This window comes from Peromyscus leucopus, chromosome 5 (assembly GCF_004664715.2).
Source record: "Peromyscus leucopus breed LL Stock chromosome 5, UCI_PerLeu_2.1, whole genome shotgun sequence".
Taxonomy (NCBI): Eukaryota; Metazoa; Chordata; class Mammalia; order Rodentia; family Cricetidae; genus Peromyscus; species Peromyscus leucopus.
The window spans coordinates 48,797,994-48,815,637 of NC_051067.1; the positions used below are offsets into that span (position 1 = coordinate 48,797,994).

Genomic DNA, 17,644 nt, shown 5'->3' on the forward strand with positions numbered 1-17,644 from the left:
AATATGTGTGATAGAAAACCTCCACTGTAGTTGTGCCCGAGAAAAGACATGATCAGCGTGATTTTCACAGCATTCCGTGGGGTGTTAGAAGCCTGTGCTGATGTCGTGAGCAGCTTTGGGGCTACGCACAGAAGTGCCTCTGATATCCTGACTTCGAAAGGATGTAAATGATAAGACACCAAGTACCACAGCTAGTCCTTTTTAAAGTAGAGCCTAAATAAAAGCAACTCTATAAATGTTTACATTGGTATGTTTTCCTCTCTGCCAATTTTTAGGTGATCTGGTATTCTGTGTCTTTCTTGCAGGATCACAGACATATGTAATTAATCTTGATGTTGTCAGTTAAACAAATAAGAGCACCTTTCAGGTAGTTCTGTTGTTGTGTAGTGTTGGTTCTTAAAAATTCTTTCAATTTTTTAAGTGTGTGTGTGTGTGTGTGTGTGTGTGTGTGTGTGTGTGTGTGTATGTCTAGGTCAAAGGACATCTTTCAGGAGTTGATTCTCTCCTTCCACCCTGTGGATCCCAGAAATCTAATTTTAGTCTTCAGGCTTGATGGCGAACTCCTTTACCTGCTGAGCCATGTTGCTGGCCCTGTTTTTTGTTTGTTTGCTTTTTGATTGTTTTGTTTGTTTGTTTTGACAGAGTCTCATATAGCCCAGGCTGACCTCAAACTCTGTATGTAGTCGGAATGACCTTGAACTCCTAATTCTCCTGCTTCTACCTCTCAGTGCTGGGATGAAACCTTGTTTTTACTTGGTACTAGAGACCAAACCCAGGGCTAATACATACCATGCAAGTACTCTGCCAATTGAGCTACATCCCCAGCCCCTAAGTTCATACAGTGACGTTACACTTAAGTAACATTCTTGTAGCATCTTACCTTCAGATAGCAAGCCTGATATCTAGAATGATGCTGGGAATGCTCCGTGGCTGCACCACCTCACACTGAGCCCTTGAACCATGACTGGTGTAACTTCGAGGCTACAGAAGTCTCAATAGCCACTTGGAACTAGACACTGCCCTATTGATAGGTTCTAGGTCTATTGGGGCTTCCATGTTTATGTCTAAAGCTCAAGTGTGTTTAGGAAAAGCAGTTAATCATTTAGACTCTCGGGGCAAATTTGATTTCTGCAAATCCAAGAAATTGCTTACACATTTTGCCATTCAGTCAGTTTGTATCAGCTTCATGTAGTTCATGAAACAAATGACGGATAAATTCAAAAGTCCCCTTTATTACCTGGGAGAGTTGGTTTTTATGGGCTCCATGCTTTTGCCTGTTTGGGAGAGGCTGATTTTTCTCATCGTGAGTACAGACCCTCTTTATGTGTCCCCTGCCTGCCCCTCCCCCATTTATTGTGCTGGGCACTTTGTTCCTGAGCCCCGCAGCTGTTGTGACAGGGGGACAGTTTGCATTCTTACCCAGCAGCTGCCTGAAGCATTTATAATCTGGTTTTGGCAGGAAATAGCACACAAGTGAAAGCCAAGTTAAAAGAAGCTTGAAAAATAACAGAGTAACTTAGGGTGGCACTAATGTGGGGTCCGTTTTCCTCGGCAAATTGTGCTAGTGACTTGTTAATGTGATAGGACCTAGAGGCATTCGGGGTGGGGCCATGTTTAGTCAGGTTTAAAATCCAGAATCTAGGCGCTGGGGACGTGACTTAGTGATTAAGCCCGTGTAGGTCTCTTCCAGAGGACCCAAGTTCAGTTCCCAACTCCCCTATCAGGTGACTCACAACCAACGGTAACTCCAGCTCCAGGTGATCTGACACCTTCTTCTGAGCTCTTGGGACCCTGCTCAATCTCTCTCTCTCTCTCTCTCTCTCTCTCTCTCTCTCTCTCTCTCACACACACACACAAACACACACACACTTAAATAAAATAAATCTTTAAAAAATACAGAATCTGAGCTCAAGACATAGAATAAGCTCCTAGGAGGTTATTACTATTTTTATTTTTAAAATAATATACTACGTTTGTTTTAATTGATTAAGCTAGGAACTTAAAATTATTGTTCTTTCAAGATAAACTGATAATTGGTAGTTATGGGTCCCTCCCCTCCTCTGCGCTCTACTGTGACAGCCGCCCTCTACAGAGAGCGGTTTCAACATTCCTTCAGCATTATTTATGTCTCTCTTCAGCAGGCAAGCTTACTTCTGCTGAATTCAAGGACTAAAAGCATGCCCTTACTGTCTCTTTCCTTCAAAGTAAGCGTTTGTCACAAGGCTCAGGGCCTGGGTGTCCATGTGGAGCCACTCACTTCTCACTGAAGGTGAGAACCCCTCAGAGGCGGAGGGAGCGAGGGCTCAGCAGGCAGCAGCACTTGTTGCCACGCCTGCCACCCTTAGCTCTGTTCCTGAGGCCTGAGGCGGAAGGAGAGAACAGACTCCTGCAGGTTGTCCTCTGACTTCCACATGTGCATCCTGTCACTCAGGCACCGCTCTCCCCCACAAAATAACTAAACAAATACGTAAGTAAATACGTGTAAAAAATTTTAAATTCCTCAAGTTGTAGTTGCAAACAAATGAATTTTGTCCCTCAGGAGATTTTACTGAGTGTTCACCTCCGTGTCTCCGATTCTTCTCTACATTGAATTCTGTTTCCTGTAGAAGGCCAGGTGGTCCCAGCCTCTGATAGACCTTTTCAGAGGTTCTCAACCTTCCTAATGCTGAGATACCTTTAATACAGTTCCTCATGTTGTGGTGACCAACCATGAAATGACTTTGATGCTACTTCATAACTGTAATGTTGTTACTGTTATGAATTGTAATGTACATATTCGATAGGCAGGACATCTGATACACAGCCTCTGTGAAAGAGTCATTTGACCGCGAGGGGGGTCACGACTCACAGGTTGAGAACCACTGCTTTCGAAGGAGCCAGGTGCTGTCCATGAAGAAGAGATCTGCCAGCCGCTTGGCCTGTGCTCACCGAGTCTGGTTTTCCTTGTAGACCTTCACTGCCTGGTGCAACTCGCACCTACGGAAAGCTGGCACCCAGATCGAGAACATCGAGGAGGATTTCAGGAATGGCCTCAAGCTCATGCTTCTTCTGGAAGTCATCTCAGGTGGGTGTACAGACTTTGGATTGTGTCTAACATGGTCATCTCAGGTGGGTGTGCAGGCCCTGGACCGTGTCTAACTAACATGGTCATCTCAGGTAGGTGTGCAGGCTCCAGACCATGTCTAGCATGGTCATTTCAGGTGGGTGTGCAAGCTCCAGACCATGTCTAGCATGGTCATCTCAGGTAGGTGTGCAGGCTCCAGACCATGTCTAGCATGGTCATCTCAGGTGAGTGTGCAGGCAAGCCAGGGCTACACAATAAGACCCGTGTCAAAGAACAAGGCCAAGGCCAAGAAAATCTTTTTCAAAGAGCAATCTGCCTGGGTTGTTTTTTGTTTTGTTTGTTGTTGGTTTTTTCCCCCCTGTTCTAAATGATTGGATTCTGTATGTAATAGACTTTAAAAATGTTTAGGGCTCAATGTGACAGTGCAGCTCTATAATTCCAGTCTGAATCAAAAGGATCACCATGAGTTTGAAGCCAGCCGAGGCTACATAGGAAGTTGCAGGCCAGCTTAGAGTAAGTACATGATGAGATCCAGACTCAAAAAAAAAAAAAAAAAAAGAAAAGAAAGAAAATGAAACAAACAAAGAACCCCAGTAAAACAAAATAGTATACTGAACATCTCAACACAAGAGAAAAAATGGACACTTCTATGCTCCCTGCCACGATATCTGCTTCATCTTTAGTCCACCTAGTATAAATTACAGAAATAAATGACCTCTGGTCCAGGCCAGTGCATGTGTTTCACGTAACTGGAGTCGTGCAAAGATCACTCTGGGCTTTCTTCGGGTATAGACCAGGTAGGGTGAGTGGGTGGCCCTTGAGATGTGACTAAGAAGGAGAATGGCAAGCCCACCCTGGTCCAGATAGCCTCATAACCAGATGTCTAGGAAGCCCTGGCAACTACTCCTGTGACTTCAATTAGGCTACCTGACTTCCTCTAACAGCTAGCCAGCAACTCTGAATGCTCCAGGGCCACTAACTGGCTTTTCTCTTTGTGAATGTGAAGCCTGGCTCATGGCCAGACCCAACATACTGATGTGTCTGCAAAGAGTGCAATGTCCTTAATGCCATAGCTCTCTTGGTCACATTGGCCTTGAATGTGTTCCCTCTTGATCATTTTGGGAAACCAGGAAGACGTCAGAAGCAGTGGGGTGTTCATTTCCTCTTTTAAAAAAAAAGCCTAGACACTAGTATTTAACCCCTTGATCCAGAACCAAGGCAGTACTCTGAATGATTCTCTTTTCTTCCTCCAGGGGAAAGGCTGCCCAAACCTGACCGGGGCAAAATGCGGTTCCACAAGATTGCGAATGTCAACAAGGCTCTGGACTACATAGCCAGCAAGGGGGTGAAGCTGGTGTCGATTGGGGCTGAAGGTAGGTGAGAGGTGACCTAAGGAGAGGTGGCCTGTGCCTTCTGTTTCCTCCTCCCTCCCACCATGCTCCATGCCTGCCTGTACCACTGCCCTACTAGGCACTTCCTATAGACCTGAGAACCAGGAGTCGGGACCAGAGTCTAGACTCACAGGTAAAGAACAACAACAAGTATCACACCTTGTCTTCTCCAGACCTATTACTGGAATGAGAAAGAAGATTCGTGTCTGAAGGACTCTAGGTTAGGAACTGATCACTAGGACCAGGTGTGGTGTTGAGACATGTCTGTCATTCCAGAACCTGAGAGGCTAAGGTCCATTTAAGTTTGAGCGCCGTCTGGCTACATAGGGACTTCAAGGCCAGCCCTGGCTGCATAGTAAGACCCTGACTCAAAAGAAAACAAAGCAAAATGGAATAAAACTCCTAATTTCTAGGAAGGGAGCAGCCTCCCCATTGTCTGTGGAAGACTGGGCATGTGGGGAGGCCAGGAGCTGGACCAGCTGCATGTCACCGTGCATGCTGAGTCCTGCAACTGCCATTTAGGGAAGACTGCAAGGTGGGGCAGGACAGAGATGAGAGGAGAGTATATTCTCTCTGATGGAGTCCCAGAACTCCTAGGTGGTCTGCAGCGACAGAGCATATACAAGATTGGTGCTTATTATTGACTCAGAATTCGTTCAAAGGAGAACCATTTGCAATAAATGCCACACAAGCAGACACTCTGCAACACTTGTTTAAACAGACGGGTCCGCTCATGCGTATCCTTGCCAACGAGTTGTGTACTGATTGTGTCATCTGTCCATTAACTTGTTTTTCTCACCACAGAAATAGTCGATGGCAATGTGAAAATGACCCTGGGTATGATCTGGACCATCATCCTCCGCTTTGCCATTCAGGACATCTCAGTGGAAGGTAAAAGTCTTAAATGGTGATCCAGTTGTCTATTTGGGTTTTTTTTTTTTGTTTGTTTTTTTTTTTTTTTTTTTTGAGACAGGGTTTCTCTGTGTAGCTTTGCGCCTTTCCTGGATCTCGCTTTGGAGACCAGGCTGGCCTCGAACTCACAGAGATCCGCCTGGCTCTGCCTCCCGAGTGCTGGGATTAAAGGCATGCGCCACCACCACCCGGCCCAGTTGTCTATTTGGAAACTGTGCTCGTAAATTAAAATTTCAGTAGGATATTGTGACACTGAATAGTCACTATCAAATGAGAGGCATCTAAGTTGAGTTTTCAGAGACGGTATATTTCTGTGGGAAAAGCCCCTGGTGGCGCTGTTCTATTCTTGGGGTGGAATCACTTTGCAAAAGATGAGCACATGTTCAGAGCAGACGTTATTTTTAACACGGGTCTCTGCACTGCATATTGCACTAGGAAGTTCACAAATTAACTAACAAAATAGGCAGAGGGTTTTCCTTTTCTCTTTTTTTTCTCTATCCTTCCCTCTCTCCTCCTTCCCTCCCTTACTCCCTCTCTATTCCTTCTCTCTGTCTCCCTTCACTAGGGATTGAAACTGGAGCCTTGCACATGTGAAGCACATGTTTTGCCACAGAGCCATCCCCCCACCCCCCTAGGGCAAAATTCTTCAGGCTTATAGCTAGAATACCTTGCTAATATATATAACAACAGGGGCTGGAGAAATGGCTCAGAGGTTGAGAGCAGTGGCTGTTCTTCCAGAGGTCCTGAGTTCAATTCCCAGCAACCACATGGTGGCTCACAACCATCTATAATGAGATCTAGTGTGAAGGCACACATACAGGCAGAACACTGCATACATAATAAATAAATCTTTAAAAAAATATAACAACAACAACAACAATAATAATAATAATAATGAAAGTTGGGCATGGTGGTTGACTCCTATAAACCTGGCTCTGAAGAAGGTATGGCAGGAAGATCACAAGTTTGAAAACACCTTAGGCTTCATAGTACCAGGGCTACGTAATGAGATGCTATCTCACCCCCGAAACATTGTCTACATTCCTCCAAATAAAGAAGAAAAAGAAAGCAGGAGACGCTCCTAGCTCAGCTAATGCAATAGTGTGAATCAATCTTCAAAATAGTATCTACTCCATAAAGTGGGTTTGACTTTAAATATTTAAATTTAGTGTGTACAGCTGACACGATTATGACAAATTACTGTCTTTTTAATAAAGTGGGAACCTTTAGGAAGCATGTTGTTATTTTCATTAGCATAAAGAAATACACTTTGATAGAACCACATTTGCAGGAGTTTTTAAATGCAGACTGTGCGTTCTTCAAACTAGCTGTCATTCCTGAGCCTGAACTGAGGTTTGAATGTCGTTATCTCTTAGTTTGATGTTTTAGATGACATAAGTGGGTTTGGGCTTCTAAAAAGAGAATCCCAAGTGAATTAGAAGTTCTCTATGGGCACATACTGCAGGCTCCTTGTCAGCTAGTACAAAAGCAGGCAAGTGGAATTTTTAAAGATTTATTTTAGTTTTGATGATGTATATGTATGTGGGGAGTGGTGTGTGCGTGTGAGTGCAGGTGTTCTTGAGGCCAGAAGGGAAGTCAGAAGGAAGTCAGCTCAGCATGGGGGCTGGGAACTGAACTCAGGTCCTCTGGAAGAGCAGTGTGAGTACTTGACTACCAAGCCTTCTCTCCAGCCCCAGTGGGTGGTGTTTTAATGATTGCTGACTGATGAGTCACTAACAGCACCAGAAAGACCAACCTCAGAGCCTCTTCTAGCCTGGGAAGAACACTCCACCTCTTCCTCCTGAGGCTTGGTTAGCTGTTAGTTACCAAGATAATGGAGGCTGAGTACTCGGCAGTCCCGCTTGCCCTTAACCTGTTCTGCAGGTACACATGCTGTGCTTTGAGAGTTAAGTAGGCAGTTCTAATTTTCAGAATGTCAAGTTGACATTTGTCAACAGCACTGAATTCAGATTTAATTACAAGAGGTGCTGATGAGATGACTTAGCAGGCAGTCTGAGCCTGACAACCTGAGTTTTCCTTCCAGAACCCACAAGGTAGAAAAAGAGTACCAACTCCTGAAACTGGCCCTCTGGCTTCCACATGTACACCGTGGCGCGCGCGCGCGCGCGCGCGCGCGCACACACACACACACTTTAGTTTTTAAAAAATTTAAAAAAATAAACATTTAAGAAAAAGATTTAATTACACTAATCAAACACTTGTTAGGTTAAAAGGCACAGTAATAAATTTTGTTAAAAGTGAAAAAAAAAAAGAGCAGTAATAATGACCTGCAGAGCCAGGGGAGGAGAGAGGTAGCAAGCACATCAGACCGGAACGTGCTGGTAGGTATGAGTGCTCTGTTTGGAGATGGGATTGGTCTAGAACTCCTCCTGCCATCTCCTGAGTATGGGATGAAGGGGTCCAGCAAATCCTTCTCCAGTCAGCATCACAGAGGTGAAGGGGTTTGTTTGTTTGTTTGTTTGTTTGTTTGCTGATGGTTGTTTTGGTTTTTCTTCTTTGTATTTGTGTTGTTGTTTGGGTCTTGGTTGCTGGATATTGCACTCAGGGGCATGGGAACACTAACCACTCAGGTATTCTACTCCTGAGCTACATCCCATAGCCTTGGTTACAATTTTGGAATTAGTGATAAAGCAAATTTCAAATTTTTCAGGTGTAGCTATGAGAATGGCATGTCTGAGTTTCCCCTAAATGATTTTTTTGTATGTCTAAACAAAATAGCCTTTCTCTGAGTGCTTTTCCTTCCAGACACCTTTTCTTGATGTCATTACAGAAACATCTGCCAAAGAAGGTCTGCTACTGTGGTGTCAGAGGAAGACGGCCCCCTACAGAAATGTGAACATCCAGAACTTCCACACCAGGCAAGTGCCAGGGCTGTCGATCCCTGTCTGTCCCCGCAGAGCCCAGGGAGGCCAGGAGAACCACATGGCTTTTACTAGTATCTCCTGTCCAGGGGGTAGTTTCCACAGCAGAAGTGAAGTTATCTTTTCCCAGTACTTAAGGTCTCCCAGAGGAAACAGTCCTTTAGGGTTTGCAAGCAAGGGGTCGTGTTTATAAGTGGAGGCTGTGCTGTGCCAGGGTCCTTCCTAGTCTGATTTGGGGCTCCTTATGGCAGGAGTGGTGGACTCTTATCTGTGACAATGGGACCCCAGCAGACTCTGCCACCACTCTGAGCGCTCTGCCAACCTGGTGCCACCTGCTAAGTCCCTCAGCTTCAATCACTAAAATTGAGAACAAATCACATTTTAAAAATGGCAGGGAACAGGACAGATGGAACCCAGACCTGGCATGGGCGTGCAGCGTGGCTCTGGCTGCAGGCTTAGCTCCCAGGAGGTTTTCTAGGACTGTCACATGTGAGCAGAGGCCTGGTCACATTTTCATCCTTTGGATGGTGAGTTCCCATGGGTCTGTGGATAGTGAGAGAAAGGAAGGACAAGGTCACATCACAGTGACAGACGGGGAGGTACTTCTAGCTGGGAAAGTATTAGATTAATGGCTATGGAGAGGGAGGGTCATTTTCCTTGAAGGGTGTGACCCTTGATGGGTCAACCATACCCCAGTGGATTGTCCCCCATGAGTATATGGACAGCACAGTTGGACTTGACAGATTATTTTTTAAAAAAGAAAGAAGAAGGAAGAGGACTGGGAAGATTGGGGATAGATCTAGGAAGAATTAGGGAAGAGTAGGGGATGAGGACTAAACCATATGCCTATATGATTCACTCAAAGAAATACTTTAAAAATTATATTTAAAAATATGTTAGAATATCTCCAGGATGGGAGCACCAAGCTAGGCCTTCAAGCAGAGGAGAAAGGAAGCATTCCTTGTCCCAAAGAAGCTAGGGAGAGCTGAAACGGCCAACCAGGGTGGAAGTCAGGCTCCTGTGTTTGCCTGTATGTAGCTGTCTCCTCTTCTCACACTGAAGCCCTTCCAAGTGATGTTGCCATCAGGGTCTTCTTCCATTTCTAACTCCCTGAGGGATCCCGCCCATGCCCGCTCTCACTGACCCTGCTGTCAGCAGTACACTCAGAGCCCAGCATCCAAGGGGCCGTTAATAGTGGTGTCTGTGCCCCTGCTGACATCCAAGTTTGTGACCTTCTTACCTACAAGCTTCGGCCTTTAAAAAAAATAAAATAAAAGTAAGCTCAGAATGGTACCATCCATCTGCAATCCCAGCACTTAGGAGGCTGAGGCTGGAAGGGTGAGAGTTTGAGGCCAACCTGAGCCATGCTGAAGGACCCCGTCTCCAAATAAATAGATAAATCAATGAAAGCAATCCCCTGAGGAAAGACAGAGTAGCTAGGGGGACGGTGTTGGCTTTGAAAGTACCATAAGAACTTTCAGAAGGGTGCATCTCCCACATGGGGTCAGTATCCTTGGGGAAGGGGGTTACTGGGCAGTATCAGGCAAGGACCAGAGTGGAGACTGGGTAAAAAGTGAGTAGGAAACCCCAGGATTAAAAGGGTAAGGACAGTGGTAGACTTATCTCATTTCCCATTGCTGTCTGTGCCAGCACAGAGTGGACAGGGCCAGGGTCCCTGGCAAGGCCGGGCCTGCTCAAAACGGAAAGGAGAGGGAAGGGAATGGAGATATGCATGGGAAAGTGCAAGGCGGGACCATCCGGGGCCATTGGTGTCACTCACTGGGGAGGTCCCTTTGGTATGTGACATCAGATGGGAACAGCTGGTGTCTCACCCAGGGGAACCCCAGGTCTCTTCATTAACCCACCTTCTTCTCCTCTGTGCTGTGAAGCTGGAAAGATGGCCTTGGACTCTGTGCCCTCATCCACAGACACCGGCCTGACCTCATTGACTACTCAAAGCTTAACAAGGTCACTCTTTTGCGGTGGTTTTCAGTGTCACCCACCCATCACGCTCGGCATGCGACCCTGAGAATGAGCACATCAGCACTGACTAGCATGAATGTGGGCTGCCCAGAAGGCTTTACATATGGTAAAGGTTTTCCAGGCCTAGGTTACAAAGATGGACAGTGCCTAGGGTCTGGGGAAAGGTTCAGTTGCTCTCCTCCTTTTTAAGGTGGCACCAGGAGACTGCATATGTTAGGGGAGAGCTTAGTGAGCCATATTCCTTGCCCTTAAAAATTCACTTTACCTTTCTGAAGGATTCTTATGTATCTGTTGAGAACTGATTAATTTGTTTCTCATACAGGATCATCACAACTATGTCATTGTTGATGGCAAGAATTAGTTTTTTGTCTTACAAAAAAAGCTTTGGAAATTTGGGGTGGGGGTGGGGGGTTAACCTTAGAAAACAATTCAGTGTTCTAGGTCTCAGATGAGGTTGGAGTTCAGTGGAGTAGTGTGGAAAACGGGGCTCTTGTAGCTGAGGCTGGCTTTGAACTCTTCGTCTCCCTGCCTCTACATCTTAAGTACCATGATTGCAGGCGTGCTCCTCTCACAATTCCATCTTTAAAAGTAATTCTAGAGTGAGGTATGGTGCCCAGCACTTGGGAGGGTGAGGCAGGAGAGTGGTGAATTTGAGGGCAGCCAACCTAGACTATCCAGCAGGAGTCAAGGTCATTTTAAAACGTAGGTTGTGGAACAAAGAGAAACCAGGCCCTCCTCTGGAATTGCCATGCTTCAGAAATAATAATGCAGGAAGATTTAGGGCCAAGAGTATGGCAGTCTCAGACATGCTTGCCTTGGACTGAGGCCACAGATTTCCTGCTGGTGTGCTGAGCTGGCCGTTCATGTGTGCTGTGTATTTTGGGTTGGAAACTGACTCTATTGCATGCTGCCCTCACGTGTGTGGCATGTACAGTTGTGGCGCAAGCGCCCTCTGGCTTCCCTCAATCTCGTTAGTTATCACTTGTCCCACCTCCATCCCCACTCCCACCCCAGCCTGTCTTCAGATTCAGAGCATGCCAAGGTTGATTTGTTCCCCAAAAGATGACGGCGGAGGTACCATGGTAGAAAATAGCTTTTCAGGCTAGCCAATGCTCATAAGCATATATACATTTCCCCATGAATGTTTATTGCATTTATAAAATGAAGAACTTGTTCTAAATAGACTGTTTCACTACCAATTTAGAGTGATCAGTTTTTAGTTTGAAAGTGAATAGACTTGTGGAATTAGTTATCCGTAGTGGGTAGAAAATTAGTAAGATATAATGACAAGTAGTGCTTTACATTTTTTATATCAGAATCTATTCTGAATAAATGTATGTATGCATATATTCTCAATATATGTAAGCATGTGCATAAAATCATGCATACATATTCACTGAAGTTTCACACTGAAGTCAGTGCTGTAGTTTTTGTTAGTTTGTTTGACACATGGTCTGGCTGTGTAGCCCAGACTCCCCTTAAACTCAGGGCAGTTCTCCTGTCTCAGTCTCTAGAGTGCTTGGATTATGGACATGAGCCATCACACCTGGCTTCAGTACTTACCAGTCCAGTGTTGTAGACCTAGAAAGTGGGAGAGCCAGGGCTTGCCCAGGGTCACATGACTTCCTGTGCTAGGAAGTACTGACTTGCCACATTTCATCTCTTTAAATAACAATCTAAACCAAATGGTTGCCACAAAGTCTCACTTTGTTTTGGGCTCTGGAATCTTGCTTAGATATGTTTTTGAAAAAAAATTTTTTTTATCTAACTAGTAAGCTTCATAAACATAGCCATAAAACAGGCAAGTAAGATTTGCTTAACAAGAGTAATCAAATGAATATATGCTTTATTGAAACAATACTTAGTTAAAAACCATTTTTGCCTGATATAATCAGATACTCTGTGAAGTGAAGGACATGACAGTGGTGTTCTCTGTGGGCACATCTGGAATGTGTTTTTGAAGCCTGAGGCTTTCAGGTGGTCCCTTGTAGTAAAGGGGACTGAGAACACTGCAAAGCAGAGCAGTTTCTAAGATGTCCAAACGGGCAGACGAGATGGCTCAGCAGGCAGAGGTACTTGCTGGCCAAACCTCACAACCTGAGTTCAACCCCTAGACCCGTGATGGAAGGAGAGAACCAACTCCTAGAAGTTGTCCCCTGACCTACACATGTGCCTGCCCGTGCTCGTGAGACAGGCAGGCAGGCAGGCAGGCAGGCAGACAGACAGACAGACACACACACACACACACACACACACACACACACACACACACCAATAATAAATTTAAAGAAAATTGAAATATTTAAATGACACTGCACTAAAAGCTGGTTGAAATTGTCCCTGAATTAGCACTGTTGATCATTTGGATTTTTCTCTCTTACCTTCTTCCATTTCAGATTTATCATAGTTCATCTCTTTAAGAGATTAAAACGGTTTATGTCAAGTCTTTAGTTTTTCAGTTACACATCTCTAGTTAACCTTGTTATGCATGTTTAGCCAATTTCACAAGGTATAAAAACATAATTTCCTGTAAAAAGAATATGACCATTGTGAATTCACTTGAGTTTTTAATACTGTCATATTCTCACCTTTAACATAATAGAAGAATCATTTCTGCTCTTCATAGCCACCTAGTACCTTTCCAGTGAGCTAAGCATTCACCCAGTATCACCTGCCCTTCATCTTCCTATGCCCCAGCTCGCTTATATTCTAAATCAACATATCAAGCTGAGTGTGGTGGTGCATACCTGTAATCCTGGCACAGGAGGATCAGTTCAAGGGAGGACTTGTGAGATGTGTCAAACAAACAGACATCACAGTATGATTGGGGTAAACATCTCCAAGGTCACCTTCCACATCTGGAAAATGGCTTTCATGATTTAGAATGGTTGAGGGTTTTTCCATAGCCCTAATGCATATCAGGATGTCCTTTCTGACTGGTGACAAAATATCTGACTCCCCACCTCCTAATCCAGCATTTGCCCTCTTACACCCTGTGAGGTGGAGCTGCATGGGTCCTCCTGTGGTTTCTGTGACTTCTGATGTTTCTCTCCATGTCTCATAAGAAGGAACGTCGTGTAATTCTAGTCTTGTGTGAGCGGGAAGGTGCCCTTCCTGCAGTGACATGTGTGTCTTGTTCATTGCTTTGGTATTTTAAAAACCTGGTTGTCTTGTTTTCTACACAGGATGACCCCATAGGAAACATTAACCTGGCCATGGAAATAGCAGAGAAGCACTTGGATATTCCTAAAATGTTGGATGCTGAAGGTGAGATGAAAGAATGCCTACCGAGTTACACAAAAACAGAAGCAAAAACCGTATAGATTGTAAAAGCTGTGGCTGGGGATGGGGCTTTGTAAGCTATAGCCATGTTACATCTGAAGTACTTAGGATTCCAACAAAGCTCTGTCCCTCCACACATGAGTATTAGAGTTCTGTGTCTATCTTGCTCATACATGATCTTGCTAAAAATGGGCCAACAGAACTGTAGAAGCAGGATTTGACAAAAATTTCAGCTTTAGATAAGAACTAGAATGTAAGCCAGGTGGTGGCGGCACACACCTTTAATGCCAGCACTCGGGAAGCAGAGGAAACGGATCTCTGTGACTCTGAGGCCAGCCTGGTCTACAGAGTGAGTTCCTGGACAGCCAGAGCTACACAGAGAAACCCTGTCTCAAAAACAAACAAACAAACAAACAAAAACAGAATGCTTTGGTAAATAGATTGAGATCTAGATAGGTGTGTGTGTGTGTGTGTGTGTGTGTGTGTGTGTGTGTGTACAGATACATACATATACACACTGTCAAAAATATGTATACATATCCCAGGTGTGTATAAATATGTAGTATGTATGTACATGTTTATACATACTACATATTTCTACACATCACATAGACAGTGCTACAGTACTGGAGTTCAGGGCCCTGTATATCTATGCACGCACTCTACCACTGAGCTGTATTCCCAGCCCTCCTTTTACTTTCTAGTTTTGAGTCAGGGTCTCAAGTCTCATTAGGTTACCCCAGCTAACCTTGAACTCACCCTACAGTCCAGCCAGGTCTTTTGATCCCCCTGTCTCAGCCTCTCCAGTAACTGAGATTGTAAGTCCACACAGCAGGCTTTGTTGGTTGCTGTTTTTTAAAAAGACTTTCTGTGTTTTGTTTTGTTTTCAGTAGCAGATGCTTTTCTCTTCCCTGTGGAGAGATACATTTAGCAGATAAATCCCTTTGTGAGATTTAGCACTTAAGAGAAAACAAGTCTTCCCAGCTAAAAGCTGTGGAACAGAATTTAAAATATGGACCATTTGGCCCTCAGTGTACTAACCAAACTTTCACGTTTTGTTTTGAATTTATCTAAATGAAATTCAATGTTGACAGACCTGGGAGGACTTTTGTATAGTTTGCAGTTTGCCAGTTCCCCTTCTGGGGACTTGTTTCATATACTTCTCTTGTCCCTTTGGAGCGGCAAATTCATGCAGGTTGTACCTGCGGCCCACTGTTGAAAGCACAGGCATTTGGAGAGGATGCATTCATTTCATTTATCCGTGAGCAGTTATCCCTCAGCAGACGTGTACTGAACACTTACCGTGAGCCAATTCCTGTCTGCTGGGAACTGTGGGATCCTGAGCTGTGTAAGTTCCTGCCCTCTGTGGCTCTGACTTTGTTTTTTGCTTTGTTGTTGTTAGTGCCATTATTCCGTCATGGGAATTCTAATTAGTCATCAGTCAGTTCTCTTAGCGCTGAACAACCACAAGCTGGGTGGCTTACAGCACCCGGAGCTCCTTTCTCCCCACAGCTCTGTCTGGACTCGGAGTGTTGGTCAGGCCAGAGGCTGAGGGGAAAAGATCTTTCTCTACTTTTGGGGGCTTGAGAGCCCCAGACTCCTCACCCTGTGGCAGCATTGGTCCAGGACTGCCTTCTCTTGGAGTCTGCCTCCACCTGTCCTTGTGGTGTAAGGACACCTGCTGGGCTAAGTGCTCTGTGTACTCCAGCCTCAGTTCCTCTTCGCTCCCTCCGCTCTGCGGTGATCCTTCTGCAGGAGGTCCAGGCACAGCTGCTGGCTCAGCCGTTCAGTCCATGGCAGCAGCTTCTCAGTTAGCAATACTCTAATCCACACCCCATGTGGGTGCTAACACTTGAACTCCTTGGTGGTTCTCACAAGTACTCAGAACACAGAGAGAAGGAAGCCCTCCTGTGCTTCCTGCCAGGCTCTCTAGAGGGAGAATGCAGAACAGGAGCATAGAAATGCCCCCTTCCAGCTTCCTCTCCTAACTGAATTTGTATTCATGTCGTCTCCCCATGGACTCTTCCATGTGGTAACTAACCACCAAGAACTCTTGAATTAATATCCAACGTGGATTAATACGTTCATCTCTCTGCTCATTAATGCCTCTTGAATGCCTGTCCCGAGTGGAAGGGCCAGGGTTGCTTTCAAATACACATTCATGGCTGTAGCAGGATCACCATTACTGCCCTGGCACTACTCACGTTCTCCTCCGTTCTGGTTTCCCCTTAGTCTCTGGGTCCTGCCTGGGTATGCAGTTATCCTTCACTTTGTCATCTGGCTGCAGGCATGTTTTAGCACTTGTATCATTTCCTCCTCCCTTTCTCCCACTACTTTCTCCTTCTTTTCTTCTCCCCTCCTTTCCCTGGCTCCCTCTCTCCTTTACTTCCAGTTCTCTGAGCAAGATCTTTCTATACATTCCAAGTTGACCTTGAATCCACTATATAACCCAGGCTAGCCCAGAACCAGAGGCAACACCCTGCCTCAGCCTCCCAAGTTCTGGGGTGTCTTAGGGTTCCTATTGCTGTGAAGAGACACCATGACCACGGCAACTCTTACAAAGGAAAACATTTAATTGAGGTGGTGGCTTACAGTTTTAGAGGTTCAGTCTATTATCATCATGGTGGGGAGCATGGTGGTGTGCAGGCAGACAGGGTGCTGGCGACATCTTGATCAGAAGGCAACAGGAAGCCCACTGTGACACTGGGAGTAGCTTGAACATAGAACTCGAAGCCTACCCCCAAATGACACACTTCCTCTAACAAAGCCACACCTACTTCAACAAAGCCACACCCACTTCAACAAAGCCACACCCACTTCAACAAAGCCACGCCTCCTAATTGTGCCTCTCCCTTTGGGGGCCATTTTCTTTCAAACACCACTTGGGGTTACAGGCATGTGCTGTTCTGCCTGACTATTCCTTTTCTTTGTCTTCTCCTTTAATGATCCGTAATGTTTATACACCGCATTAACCATAGCTGTAGAAGAGTTGGGCAGGAATCTTGTGACGGTTGGGATTGTGATGGTCTTGGGTACAGAGCGAGCCGGGATGTAACCACTGCGGATCATCTTGTGTTACCAGAGGGGTGCTGTGGTCTGCTCTCACCACAGCATTCGGTAGCCTTTCCTCTGCCCGTTCGCTGTGCTGACAGGCCCACATCTCCTGCTGTCAGCTTAGCCCTGACTCCCGGCAAGGCCTTGATTTCCACCCGCTCTTGTCGCTCTCATCCTGGGATATTTGTGTTGGTCTCTGAATCCACGTGTGGGTTATCATGAAGGCTAACTGACCTCCTGAGCCATGAACTTCCCTCGAAGTGGAAACTGGGAGCATTCTTCTCAACCTGCCTACCATACTTTCTACCACTGGTAAAAATTGTATCCACCTCGAACCTGTTTGGAGGTGTGCTCTGAGTTTAGATCTGTGGGCACACATGCGTCTTGTAGACCTGTAGAAGGGATCTTGTTGACCTCAGCCCTCCGGGTCACAGAAAGCCCGTGAATGTGCTAGAGTTCTAGGAGCTTCGTGTGCTTTCTTGTAACTTAGGCTTTTCTGGACCCACCGAACTCTCTCCTCTCTGCAGTCTTTTTCTTTCCCTTGGCGGTTCTCACAACCTCTCAGAACAGAGACTGCAAGTGTGACTTCTGTGATTTGAGCCAGACTCAGACAGCCACTGCGTGGTGGGGCAGGCTCTCTCTGAGACCTCCCAGAGAAAGTGCTTATCAGAAGCCTGCTGTTGGAGCATCCAAGCACTTAGCCCTCTATTCTCCACACAGATTTAGTACACACTGGCAGACCCTCCCGGATGACAGAGCCGTAACTCACGAGTCCTGTTACTATCATGCCTTTGCTGGTGCACAGAGGGGAGGATGTGGAACGCGTCACCACTCCGTCACCTTCTGTGTCCCCCTCACCCTTCCTGGCCCCCTCTCCTCAACAGGGAGACCGTCTGGTTCTGAGGAAGCAGCCCTTGGTCTTTTATAGTCTAGTTTTCTTTGAAACTTTCTGCTCGAATGCTGGTCATGTTGTTTTCCAGAAGATTCCATAGGCTTACAGGATCCCACATTCTTTCTACTCACAGCTTCAGAAAACTCCAAGTCAGAGTTTCACTGTAAAGAATGACAGGGTACCA

The 17,644-nt window shown here is 45.6% G+C and overlaps 1 protein-coding gene across 1 annotated transcript in view; it reads left to right on the forward strand.

The window, feature by feature from the left end:
- Actn2 (actinin alpha 2) overlaps positions 1-17,644 on the forward strand; it is a 72,764-nt gene that overhangs the window by 28,249 nt on the left and 26,871 nt on the right. Inside the window, exons 2-7 of the mRNA XM_028859692.2 lie at positions 2,950-3,064; positions 4,318-4,437; positions 5,260-5,346; positions 8,159-8,246; positions 10,139-10,217; positions 13,418-13,499. Coding sequence (XP_028715525.1) covers positions 2,950-3,064; positions 4,318-4,437; positions 5,260-5,346; positions 8,159-8,246; positions 10,139-10,217; positions 13,418-13,499 — 571 coding nt within the window. The remainder of the gene's footprint in view (positions 1-2,949; positions 3,065-4,317; positions 4,438-5,259; positions 5,347-8,158; positions 8,247-10,138; positions 10,218-13,417; positions 13,500-17,644) is intronic.